At 47.3% G+C, this 13,593-nt stretch overlaps 1 protein-coding gene across 1 annotated transcript in view; it reads left to right on the forward strand.

Moving 5' to 3' along the window:
• Nucleotides 1-1,002: 1,002 nt before the first annotated feature.
• The window catches only part of SOCS7 (suppressor of cytokine signaling 7), a 36,454-nt gene continuing 23,863 nt past the window's right edge, over nt 1,003-13,593 (forward strand). The window contains exons 1-3 of the mRNA XM_060256181.1: nt 1,003-1,809; nt 1,909-2,145; nt 11,795-11,859. Coding sequence (XP_060112164.1) covers nt 1,100-1,809; nt 1,909-2,145; nt 11,795-11,859 — 1,012 coding nt within the window. The 5' untranslated portion in view covers nt 1,003-1,099. The remainder of the gene's footprint in view (nt 1,810-1,908; nt 2,146-11,794; nt 11,860-13,593) is intronic.

Genomic DNA, 13,593 nt, shown 5'->3' on the forward strand with positions numbered 1-13,593 from the left:
CTGCAACAGAACAAAATTTTGAGTCCAGTGGCACCTTTAAGAATTCAAACTTAGTTGGTTTCAAGGGTACCACCACTGGACTCCAACTTTGTTCTAAAACAAAATTAGAATCACGGCATCCACTGAAAGGAACTCTGAGGAAAGCATGAACTTTTGGTAGTGACAGAATGAAGTAGGAGTCAAGTTGCATCTTTAAGACAACAAAGTTTTTTTCAGAATGTAAGCTTTCGTGTGCTCTAAGCATAATTCATCATTCCTCGTCTGATGGAAGTGTGCTTTGAGCACACAAAAGCTTACATTTTCTTTTTGATCCAGGTTTATTAGCAATAGAATAATTAACAGGCATTCTCACATTCTGACATGTTACAGTTTTATGGTTTCCCACGCTAATGCAACCCAGATCAAAAGTTTTCTGAATTTGTTAATTTTACTATTCTGCTATTGGACTTTAACTTTGTACCACTATTCCAAACCTCACCAGCTATATGTGGCTCTGCTTACTGTACCTCAATCCTCGTCTGAAGAAGTGTGCATGCACATGAAAGCTTAGGTTCTGAATAAAACTTTGTTGGTCTTAAAAGGTGCAACTTGACTCCTACTTTGCTCTACTGCTTCAGACCAACAAGGCTGCCTACTTGGATCTATCTTTAGCTAGTGGTGAAAGCGTTCCCGGATTCCCCCTGCTATAGCGTTTAGGGGGGAAACTTTGTCCTGGCATTGGGCGTGGCTTAAAGCGGCGGGGGCGTGCCCTGGCCAAGAAGGCGGGGCCGAGTGGGACAAGGGGCGTGTCTCGGACAACATCTGCTCGCCTTCGAGATTGGAAGGAACAGCTGGGGGAGAGAGAGCACGAGGGGAGGAGCGCCGGGTGCGGAAAGGCGCTGCAGCCGCGCACTAGGCTTGGTCACATTGGCGAGCGCATCATCGGTGGCATCAGCGGAAAGGGAAGTCGGAGGGCGTGCACACCCTCTGCTCGGGCGGGCCCCTAAGCGAGCCAGCCAGCCGGGGTGGAAGGAGGAAAAAGCCTCCAGCCTCCTCGGGCAGCCGGGCTGGAGCAGGGGCCGGCCTCCCCGTCCAGATCGCTCGGCGAAGCTTTTGCTCCATGCAATGCGCCGCCTCTCTTAGCGCGATGCAGCGGGCCGGAGGAGGAGGAGCGGCGGCGGCGCCAGCGGAGCCTGGAGGAGGCGGAGGCGAGGCGGTAGCAGCGGCGGCGGCCTCGTACCGGGTGCTGAGCCGCTTGCTGGGCTACGGCGGGGCTGAGTCCGCCGCCGTCGGCTTGGCGCTCGGAGGAGCCGTCGTGGAACCCGGGGATCGGGGAAGGGCCGGCGGGCTGCGGGGCTCCCAGCTGCTGGTCTTCCGGCCCGGCGAAGCTGGGGAGCCGTCGGGGGGTGCCCCGGCTTCTTGCCTGCCCCCGCCTCCTCCTCCGCCTCAACCGCCTGCGGAGCTGCTGTGCGCCCGGCACCGGTGCGCTCTCCTGGACGCCCCGAAAGGCGAGCCTGGAGGGGGCCGCTGCTGGAGCGGAGCGGCTGGCGGCCTCTTGTTCCCTCCGGGGGCCGGCCTGGAGCTGCAGCTGGCTGCCTTGGGGCTGCATCAGGCGCCCCCGACGGCTCCGGGAGGGCCGGGCAAGGCTGCCGGCGACTGCCCGTGCCTGAGTCTCCTGCCTCCGCCGCCTCTAGCCCCGCCGCCCGCTCTGCCCTTGTTGCCCCCGGGGGAGGAGACCAGCGACGCCCTGCTGGTGCTAGAAGCCCTTGGCCCGGACGAGGAGGACGAAGAGGAAGAGACGGGGCAGCAGGGAGATGCCTCCTGCCAAGCCGGTGTGGGGGGCAGCCGCTTCCAAGTGCCCACTCCGTCCTCGCCTGCTCCTCCTCCTCCGGCTGGGCCGGTGCCCCCTACCGCCGCCGGGGCCAACCGCCCCAGCTCGTCCGCCCCGTCGAGGAAAGGCTCCTTCAAGATCCGTCTGAGCCGATTGTTTCGCACCAAAAGCTGCAGTGGACCGTCCTGCAACGCAGCAGCCGGCTCGGGCGCCCGTCGGGCTGGAGACAAGGAGTTCCTGCCAGCCGCTGCCTCCCCAACCAACGCCACAGCTGGCACGGCCGGGAGTCTCCCCGACGTGTCCCAGCCTGGGGGTCGGGAGCAAGACTCGGGCAGGTAGGGGGGCAGAGGGACCTGTTGGGGGAACTTTGTGGGAGGGGGACTGGGAGGGGTGAGCATTGGGATCCTTGAAGACTTGGTTGGAAAGAGAGGGATGAACGGATTCTGCAGTGATGTGGCTGGATCTTAGGCGTTTTAGAAAGAAGGTTTGTAATTCAAGCCATGGTGATTGGTGGAGGGGAGCGAAGCTGAGCAGGGCCTGGATTTCCAAGGGTAGGTTATTTGCTCTGGCCTCCAGCCTTTTGAGATCTACCACCTATTCTCTGCATCCTTCCTATGCAGGCATTGTTCACCCTTGGCCCTCACTGTATTTCAGCAGAAGAGCCTCTTGGTCTCTGCTGACCCTTAGTGAAACAAAAACCCAAGCAAAATCTGTTTAATATGTCTTATCACAACCAACCTAAGCAACACAACACATTGGGTGACGAGCTCTGTTTCACTCTTGCCCAGTTCTCTTTACTACAGTGCTCATCCCACGTGGCCTTTGTATCGTACAAGTTCCATGCTCTTCTGGCATAGCCTTTTTGGGGTGAGGCAGAGGGAGCCTTTCCTTTCTTTTTCATCAGCAGATCAGCTCATCTTGCAAGCTGTCAGGTTCTTCAGAAGTGTTCTGGAACGGGCACAGTGTGTTGTTTTGGTTAGTTTTAATTTAAAAAGCATGACGTTTGGAGATTGGTCTCTTATTTCCTTCAGCAAAGGTGTTACGATCTCTGGCACCCTTGAAAAGCTTCAAAGGGCACTTGGTGGTCTGTAAAAGGTGACTGACAGTGTGATCCTAAGCGTGCTTACTCAGAAGGGAGTCCTTTTGAGCTTAGTGGGACTTGTGTCTGAATCAGCACATTTAGGATTGCAGCCTCAGTCTTCTAGGATCCTAATAACGCACTGATGGGATGCTGTATCTGTGGTTTGAAAGAGTATTACAAATTAGATAGTCTGGTGTTGAATGCATGGTGGGAAGGCACTCTGGTGTTCAGTGCATAAGCTACAGGCTTGTGCATGATTCTCTGTTAAGGGTTAGGATGCCAAATGTCAGGAAGTGGATTCTCTGATGCTTGGAGGCCTCCATTGTTGTGCTTGGAAGATGAATTCAACAGGCATGCTGATGACTGTTGGCATTTTATCCGATCAGGAGTTCATAGTTTCTCTGGTGACTGTGGGTCTCTCTTAGATTCTGACCAATGCTCCCTCTTGAGCTGTGAGAGTCTTATGAACAAAAATTCTATTTTGTGAACTACTGGCATTAAAGTTGTGAGTGAGGGATTTGGCTACTGCAGGGGTGTCAAACATGTGGCCTGAGGACCGGAGCGAGCCCCTGGAGGGCTCCTATCAGGCCCGCAAGCAACTCACTGTCATCTGTTTCCTTCTCTCTTGCTTCCTTCTGCTTTACAGCTTGCTTTGTCACGCCTGTTCAGTTTCACAAGAGCTACAGAGCAAAGCCTCTATTTTCTCCATTGGCTGACCAGCACATGAAGCAACTTATGTACAAAAGCTCACAATGGCGAGTCGTTTAATGTTTTCCCCTGGATCTTAGGCTCAAAGCATTGACCATGAGATTTCTGTAATTAATGTTGGTATATCAAAAGTAGGTTTGCAATTGACAGACACACACCTGAACAGCATACTCAAGATTGCTACAGCACAGACATTGTCTCCAGATTCTGATGCAATAATTCAGTGCAAGAGGTGTCAGTTATCAGAGATAAATAAACAAAATATTGCAAGAGTGCTAATCCCTTTTAAGCATGTTTTAAATTTATAAAAATATTTAATTGCATTTTTCTGTGCCCTTTATAAAGTTTATATATCTGCTACCTGGCATTACCTTTTATGACACATGTGGCCTGGGCTGACGAGGTCTTATTTGTGTCAGATCCATTCCTCATAACAGATGAGTCAACACCCCTGGGCTACTGCATAAATTAGTTTGCTCTGGGGCATCCTTCCTGAGTGAAGACAAAAAATGTGCGAACTGGAGGTTTAAAAACTGTGAGCTAGCTCACACTAACTCAGAGGGATTGCTGGTTGTGACAGGCTTTATGCATCACAAAAAGGTTAAACTTTTTACAGCAAGTCTTTGGGGCAAGGTCTGGTTTAGGGGTTCGTCACTGTACCATGGTCCAACCACTAACTCCTCAAGGTGTGGGTGAAGGTGGCACTGATGCTGTATGATTCTATGATTCACTTGGAGTCTTCTTCCCTTCCTCTCCCCAGAACAGGCACCCTCTGAGAGAGGTGGGGCTGAGAGAACTCTTGAGAGAACAGCTCTTGAGAGAATTTTACTAACTCAAGGTCACCCTGCAGGCTCCATGTCATGGAGTGGGGCATCAAAACCGGTTCTCCAGATTAGAGTCCACCGTTCTTAACCACTACACCAAACTGGCTCTCTAGAGGAGAATAAGTCCAATTTTCACCTGGTCTCTAATTTGTCTTTCCTGGGCAATTGATAGAGCAGAATCAGAGCAGCTGCAGGACTTTGGGGATTACTCATCTGCCCTGACCCCTTTGAGTCTTGTTTCAGACTAGGCAACGATTTAATGCTGGTGACCTTAGTAGAGTATATACAAGGTCTGTATTTCTCTGTTATTCTTACTTGATTTATCAGAAGGCTTTTTTTACAGTTGGACCATGCCATCTTGTTGAGATATTTGGAGGTAACAGTAGGGACTAAGGTACATGCTTTGGATTGGTTTAAATCATTCCTTAGGTGCGGTAGAGCTTGGGAGGCTGGTGTTGAAGACTAGGTTTTTTTAAAAATATATGAATTTTTATTTCAGTTTAGAGATAAACAAACACAAATTATGTTCATTTATACTCAAAATCATACATTTACATACATTCTATTGAGCTTGCTTAAATTTACTTTTCAATATTTAATATTTCACTTCTATTTAAACATCTTTTCTATCCTTTCCATCTATCATTTAATAAAATTTTCATTATAAAGTATATATTACCTAAATCTTTCTTTTTGTCATGCTGTTTTGATTTAATTTTATTCTTGATTTCCTGCTGTATAGTTTTAAAAAAACCTTTCAATTTTTCTAGATATTCTGATGTAGGCCTATTTTAAATGAAGGATGTTAACTTTTGCCATTGTTGCATATTAATTCAGTTTATTCCTCCATTACTTCAAGTCTGGACAATTTTCTGCTTTCCAATTTGCTGCAGATATTACTCTTGCTGCTGTCACCATATACGTAAATAATTCACTGTGTATTTTTGTAATATTGCTTGGTAAGATATTTAATAATAAATACCTTGGTAAGGTTTTTAAAATAATTGGTTTAAATCATTCCTTAAGGGCAGAACTCGGGGGGGGGGGTTGCTGTTGGAGATTAGTTGTCACCAACGTGTACCCAGTGTAGCCAGTTTGGTGTAATGGTTAAGTGTGCAAACTCATATCTGGGAGAACCAGGTTTGATTCCCCACTCCTTCACTTGCAGCTGCTGGAATGGCCTTGGGTCAGCTTTGAAAGGACAGGTTCTGTAAGAACTTTCTCAGCTTCACCCACCTCACAGGGTTTCTATTGTGGGGGAGGAAGATAAAGAAAATTTGTGAGCTGCTCTGAGACTCTGAAATTCAGAGTGGAGGGTGGGATATATATCCAATATCTTCTTCCATTTTCTTCTTATAAGTATAGAACACAAAAGGAAGACTTGAGGGGTTCCTCAGACTTCAGGTCTGTCCCCGGTCTACTTTGTGGTAAAGAAGATGAGTTGGTTTTTATACCTCACTTTACTATACCTTAAGGAGTCTCAAAGCAGCTCACAATCTCCTTCCCTTCCTCTCCTCATAACAAAGCACCTTGTGAGGCAGGTGGGGCTGAATGTGTTCATGACCGCCTCAGGGTCACGCAGCAGGCCTCATGTGAAGAAGGAGTAGAGAATCAACTCAATTTTTTTTTGGTTTAGAGGCTGCTGCTCTTCACCACTACACCACGCTGGCTCCTAAAGCCCTGAGGAGGAATTATTTGTATTTATGGGATAGGCTGTCATTAATATGCTGACAACACCCAGCTCCGTCTCTCTTTATTCAAATCTCCTGGTGACATTGTAAAGGTTCTGAATAGGTGCTTGACTGGTGAGGTTAAATGGCTAAAGGTGACCAAGGCGAAACTGAATCCTGACTAGATGGAGTTCATGGTGGTGGGGAAGGCTGCAGTCTTGGGGGCTACTGCTTCCCACTTTTTAATGAGATCCATTTTATACTCACTGATTCAGTTAAAAGTCATGGGTTTGTGTAGGATTCAACCTTATTGCTGGGGAAATAAGGCAGTGCAAAAAAAACCCCACACACATTCTTTTGTTTTCACTTAGCCCGGAAAATGACCCTCCTGTCTCGATTTGGCTGATCTGACCCTGTACATATGAACCTATGAATCTGCCTTCTACTGAATCAGACCCCGGGTCCATCAAAGTCAGTACTGTCTACTCAGACTGGCAGTGGCTCTTCAGGGTCTCAAGCTGAGGTTTTTCACGCCTATTTGCCTGGACCCTTTTTAGTTGGAGATGCCGGGGATTGAACCTGGGACCTTCTGCTTACCAAGCAGATGCTCTACCACTGAGCCACCTTCCCTCCCACAGACCCTGTAGATCTGTGCTGTGGTCAGTGTTCCCTCTAAGCTGAGTTTGTCAAAGCAGAAGAGCCATGGTTTGAAGCGGGTTTGGAAATCATGGTGCTGGCAGTGTTTTGGTGTGATGCCGGATTTGACACACTGCTGTAATAATCACTGCGCCTTGGGTTACTGCAGCACCAAGCCAGGAATGAATTTACAAAGCTGACACAGGAGGGGAATTGAAAGGAGATGTGCATCTCTAAATTGCAAAGTTGGGAACATAACACTATATCAAACTGTTAATATAGGAGCATATATGACCATATGAAGCTGCCTTGTACTGAATCAGACCCTCAGTCCATCAAAGTCAGTACTGTCTACTCAGACTGGCAGTGGCTCTCCAGGGTCTCAAGCTGAGGTTTTTCACGCCTATTTGCCTGGACCCTTTTTAGTTGGAGATGCCGGGGATTGAACCTGGGACCTTCTGCTTACCAAGCAGATGCTCTACCACTGAGCCACCTTCCCTCCCACAGACCCTGTAGGTCTGTGCTGTGGTCAGTGTTCCCTCTAAGCTGAGTTAGCATGAGCCAGCTCGCCGTTTTTTAGCCTCCGGCTCACACATTTTTGTCTTAGCTCAGGAAGGAGGGCCCCAGAGCAAACTAATTTTATGCAGTAGCCAAATCGCTCACTCACAACTTTAATGCCTGTAGCTCACAAGGTATAATTTTTCCTCGTAAGACTGCACAGCTTAGAGGGAGCACTGGCCGTGGTTACTCCAAGGCTAGATTATTGTAAGGCACTCTACCTGGAACTGCCTGTAAAGACAATTCAGAAGCTTCTGTTGGTGCAGAACGCTGTGACCCAGCTACTGGTGGGTGCAAAGCAGAAGGTAGACATCACACCCATTCTGCTGGTTTCTGGTTTCGGTTCAGAGTTCTGGTTCTCTGCAGCAAAGCTGTCAGGGGCCTTGGGCCCCTTTGCTGGGAGGGCCAATTCTCCTGTTATGACCTGCCACAGCTTAGCACCTCTGCACAAAGCCCTCTTAAGGTGCAACTGGGTGACATCCCCTATACATGCCTTCTCTTCAACGATTCCCCCTCCCCCCCTGTGGAAATGGTTGTGGAATATGAGGAGGAGGGCCCTCAGGCGCCTGTCATTTTGCAGAGTGTGCAAAACAGAAGTGTTCAGGAGAGCATTTTTACAAGCGGTAGTATAATGGAACAGCACAGGAGGTCACTTCTCTAAGGGATAGTGTTGTAGTCGATTGCAGTGTTTACTGTACGTATCACCCCCTTGTTCTTTCTGCAGTCTTTGTAGCTCCCGTCTTTCATTGGTGGATGTTATGCCTTATAGACAGTCCTTGTTGCTTTAGACACTTTTTGGTTTGCATTCTTCCCCAGTTCAGTGATCATAGTCCTACTGCATTGCTGACCAGAGGTCCTTGCTGTCTGTCTGAATTGCTTTCCGTATTTTGTAATCTGCCTTGAGTGTCAGCAAGAAAGGCAGACACAAATGAAGATAATAAGAATACTGGGACTAATGTGGGTGTGTTGTTCTCATGGGTTGCAAGAAGAAGGTATTAATTTGCATCATAGGGTTAAGTATAAATTCTGTGGCATTTTGTCCGTCCTGAATCTACTACCTGTCAGACTGACAACAGCGTCTGTTTCATTGAATGCCCTTGAGTTCTAGTATTTTAGAAGAGGGCGAAAAAATTGTCTTTGTCCACTCTACCTCAGGCATGATTTTAGAAGCCTCTGTCTTGTCCCCCCCTTAGTTGTCTCTTTTCTAAACTAAAAAACCCCCATGATCTTCAGCCTTTCCTCACAGGGAAAGTGCTCGAACCCCCTACTCGCCTTGGTCGCTCTCCTCTGTACATTTTCCATCTCTGTGATGTTTTTTTGAGATGTGATTACTAGAACTGTACACAGTATTCCACATGAGGCTGCAACATACATCTATGTTATTGTTCAGTCACACAGTTGAGTCCGACTCTTTGAGACCGCGTGGATAAAGCCACGCCAGGCCCTCCTGTCTTCCATCATCCTCCGAACTCTGCTCAAATTCATGTTAGTTACATCAGTAATGCTGTCCAGCCATCTCATCTTTTGCCGTCCCCTTCTTCTTTTGCCTTCTGTTTTTCCCAGCATCAGGGTCTTCTCCAGTGAGTGCTCCCTTCTCATTTGGTGGCCAAAGTATTTGAGCTTCAGCATCTGACCTTCCAGGGAACAGTCAGGGTTGATTTCCCTTAGGACTAACTGATTTGATCTTCTTGCAGTCCAAGGGATTCTCAAGATTCTTCTCCAGCACCACAGCTCAAAAGTACAAAAGCTGTATAGATCTATACAGGCGTATTAAAATATTGGCCGTTTTATTGTCAATCCCTTTCCTAATAATCTCTAACACAGATTGCCCTTTTCACTGCTGTAACACACTGGGTCATCACTTTCATTGAGCTATCCACTATGAAACAGAGATATTTTCTCCTCTCGGTCTCAGCAAGTTCAGACTCCATTAGCCTATACTTCAAGCTAGGATTTTTTTTTTTGTCCCAATATGCATCGCATTACACTTACCAACACTGAACGTCAAATGATATTCAATTGAACGTCAGTTGATATACTACAATGGCTCTCAGCAGGGTTCATTTAGTAGCAAGAGAGGTGCCGGAGCTCATTAGCGCAACTCATTTGCATATGCCACACACCCCTGACATCACCGGAAGGTGTACAAAGTTACATCAGTTCAGCATCTACTTTCTTGAATTATAATTGTCATAATAAAACCTTACTCCCATCATACTTTTAAAATTACTTTCTCCTGTGTGGCCACAGTCAAGATTTTCATCTGGCTGCTTGGTATGTTTAGATTATTTCCCCATTTTTGTGGGGGGAAATATTAGAAAGTTTATAAGATCTTAGAGTTCAGCAAAAGTATCATGGGGGGTTGAACAATGGAGCCCAGAAGCAAGTATTTGGGAGGGGGGGGTAAGAAAGAGCATAATAAAATTTAGAGGATCCGGGGCCTCACTCCTGTGAGCTCCTACCCAAAATTGAAGCCTGACTCTCAGTGATAATGGAGGAGCATTCAATCACATGTGCTCCTACCTGAAGTGGTGCAATCCAGGTATGTATTCACCATCTTGGTCAGAGCTAGGGTTAATGTTTCAGGTGCAAGTCTTACATATAGTGGGATAAGAGAGCTGTGGAGGTAGAACAGCTGGAGAGCCAGCATGGTGTTGTGGTTAGAATGTTGAGCTAGGATCTGTGTTCGAATCCACACTCTACCCTGCAGATGGCTTAGGCTAATAGCAGACAGAGAGGGTAAAAACCATTATTGCTACTCAGCTGGACTTTTCATTTGCATGGAAGTTTTTAGGCAAAGGGACATGGCCAGCAGTCCTGAATGGAACAGTCATATGTACCACCTCATCCTCCTGCATTTGCCTACCTCACAAGGATGGCTTTTAGGAGAAAATGGGGGTGAAAGTGGGGTGGGAGTAACCATATGCCCCAGAATCTCCTTGGAGACTGTTGATTCTTCTAGTACGTAACTCGATTGCTGCCATGCGGGCTGACAACTTGCTAGGCTCTTAGCTTTTTAGCCTGAATATTGGGAGTTTGATGAATGTACGCATTTCTGACAGCTGAGGTAAACTTTCTTGGATTAAAGATGAAGGCCCACGTCACTTGTTGCTGGAAAAAGCTTATTTTCCAAGAGTGCAATAATTACCCTCTGTCAAACAGGCTTCAGGAGTGTGCGGGAGCGGAATTAGTAGCTGTAGATGTATTTAACATATATCTATGCTGGCTGACAGCGTTTGAGGCAGCTCACATGTTAAAGCAAAACAGAACACTTCCCCCCCCCCCACCCCCGTCTGTGTTTGTTTGACAGGCAAGGGTCAGTCTAAAACCAGAACAGATGGCAAAATAGAAAACCTGAGGCCTGGTGCTGGACTCCTGCACCACCTCAGAGGGCGGGGGGGGGGGCAGTATCATGGCTTTGAACGGGTGTCCCACTAAAAAGCTGCAACCAGTTGTGTTTTTCTGCACAGCGTCTGCTTCTTTCTGTGCTTTGTTCACCTTTTCTATTTTGCAGGGAGTGAGTTTAGTTTTAAATGCAAGGGGAAATTCCACACACACCCAGCCATCTGAACTGGTACAGTCCTTTCTGCGACTATAGTCTGCCTTCTGTGTAGGTCTGATTCAGGGTTGCTGGCTCTGGGATGGAAATAGCTGGAAATCTGGGGTGGGGGGGGGGGGCTGGAGGCTGAGGAGGGCAGGGTTTGGAGAGAGGAGGGACTTCAGTGGGCTTGAATGTCTCAGAGCGCACCTTTTAAAGTGGCAGTTTTCTTCAGATGAAGTGAGATCTGTTCCCTGGGGTCAGTTGTAATAGTGTGAGATCTCCAGCCACTGCCTGGAGGTTGGCAGCCATACACATGAAAGAGAATTAGATGAAGATAGAAGAAGATGATATTGGATTTATATCCCGCCCTCCACTCCAAAGAGTCTCAGAGCAGCTCACAATCTCCTTTACCTTCCTCCCCCACAACAGACACCCTGTGAGGTAGATGAAGATATTGGATTTATATCCCGCCCTCCACTCCAAAGAGTCTCAGAGCGGCTCACAATCTCCTTTACCTTCCTCCCCCACAACAGACACCCTGTGAGGTGGGTGGGGCTGGAGAGGGCTCTCACAGCAGCTGCCCTTTCAAGGACAACCTCTGCCAGAGCTATGGCTGACCCAAGGCCATGCCAGCAGGTGCAAGTGGAGGAGTGGGGAATCAAACCCGGTTCTCCCAGATAAGAGTCCGCATACTTAACCACTACACCAAACTGGCTCTCCCAGTTGAGGCTGAGGGGAAATAGAATGGACTGTGCCACTTAAGATGGCAGGCAGTGTGGTTTCAGCTGTGAACATGCACTCATCCATGCAGGTAACTTCTTACCTGTTGCCGCTGCTCCACTTAAATCCAAACCTGAGGTTGATGGAGAATCTGGGCATGTTCATGACAGTGGTCTTCCAGAAGTGAGGAAGCTCATTGCATTCTCTTACTTACAGGTTCCCCTCTCTGTCTTTATTTTTTTGCAGAAAACCGAGATTGATGCGAACGCAAAGTGCCTTTTCTCCGGTTGTGTTTGGACCCCTCTTCACGGGTAAGTGTCAGTCTCTTCTCTCCCCCCACCCAAAGCTCTTATGGTTTTATGAATCCTTGCGTGTGTGAGGTTGTTCAGTTATTACATTTTATTTCAACCGGTTTATCATGCAACAAATAGCTTGTATTAGTGGGTGAGCAGGCTTACAGGGGGGAAATCTTATTTAGACTGGTAACTGCTGGAGACTTTTTGTCTGCAATGCTGGAGGTAAGGGAAAATTTTACCCATACATGCACCCGCTTGGTCCTGAAAGTGAGCAAAACCTATCCACTGTGAGAGAGGCTGGCTATAAATGTAGTTAATAATTGTTGCTAGTAAGAATAAAAAGAAGTAAAAGTATTGGTGTGTCGGACCCTTGTAGAATACCCATGGTGGTTCTTGAATATTCATAAAAGCCCATGTGTCTGAACGACTAGAAGCATCCATAACTAACTTTGGACTGTTTTGGAGCATCATGGGGGTTTTTTTCACAGAATGTATAGGAATATTTTGGCACCGTCTTAGCACAGAACCAAGTGGCATTACACCTTTCGCAAGCGCTAAGCAGAATTACAGAGTTAACTGTGCTTAGAATTATACTGTCTATATTGCAATGCATTATATGAAAATATATGTGAGAGTGTGCGTGGAATTGCTTCTCTCTCATACAGAGGCGTATGTATGTGGGATGAGAATATAAACTTTTAAATCCTTCTCATATTTAAATGGGGGGTGGGGAAGTAAGCGGCCGTTTAGTGTGAAGTACAATAGAACAACATTTGAGCCCAGTGGTACCTTTAAGACTTAACAGAGTTTCATTTTGGGTATAAGCTTTCATGTGTGTCAGTCATACAGGTGGCACGGGACTCTGACTTTGTTCTGTTGCTTCAGACCAACATGGCTGCCCACCTGAAGGTTAAGAACTATGCTAGCATGGGGATGTTGGCTCCATGGAGGCCTCTACTGGTTTAATCATTTTTGGGGGGGGGGGCGGTGAATGTGGGTTAATTAAAACAAATATTCCAAACATCACTGATTATGCAGATTAATACCTGTAGGTTTGTACATTTCTTTAGTCAAGGAGCTTCAGTGCTTTTCAGACTTTGTGTGCTTGATGAACTTATAAAGCTGTTCTTCTAGTGAGTAAGACCACTTTGGTAGACTCAGATAGCTGTTCTCTAAGACTTGTAAAGCAGAGAGCTGAAAGCCTTTAATGGGAAATGCTGAAGACTGAATCTGGGATCTTTGGACCTACCATTGAGGTGCATCCCTTTGTTAGTCTTGGTTTCAATTTCTGTTTTTTTAAAAATCCTTTCTGGAAGCTATACCCATCTGCCTTTTGGCAGTCTGTGGTAGCCAGCCATTACTCGAGATCACTCCTGTATCCGTCTTTTACCCACCTGGAATTTTCTGCACAGGTTGGAGGAATGGAGGAGGAACCAGGTCTTCCTCCATCTTGACATGGATGTCCTTTACCAGTGGAACTTGGCTTGCAGGCAGTGAAGCAACAGAGATGTGAAGGACTGGGGGTCGAAACCTGGAAAAGGTCTTGTAAGAACATAAGAGAAGCCATGTTGGATCAGGCCAGTAGGCCATCTGGTCCAACACTCTGTGTCACACAGTGGCCAAAAAACCCAAGTGCCATCAGGAGGTCCACCAGTGGAGCTAGAAGCCCTCCCACTGTGCCCCCCCCAGGCACCAAGAATACAGAACATCACTGCCCCAGACAGAGTTTCAACAATAGGCTGTGCCTAA

The sequence above is a fragment of the Heteronotia binoei genome, chromosome 15, assembly GCF_032191835.1.
Source record: "Heteronotia binoei isolate CCM8104 ecotype False Entrance Well chromosome 15, APGP_CSIRO_Hbin_v1, whole genome shotgun sequence".
NCBI lineage: Eukaryota > Metazoa > Chordata > Lepidosauria > Squamata > Gekkonidae > Heteronotia > Heteronotia binoei.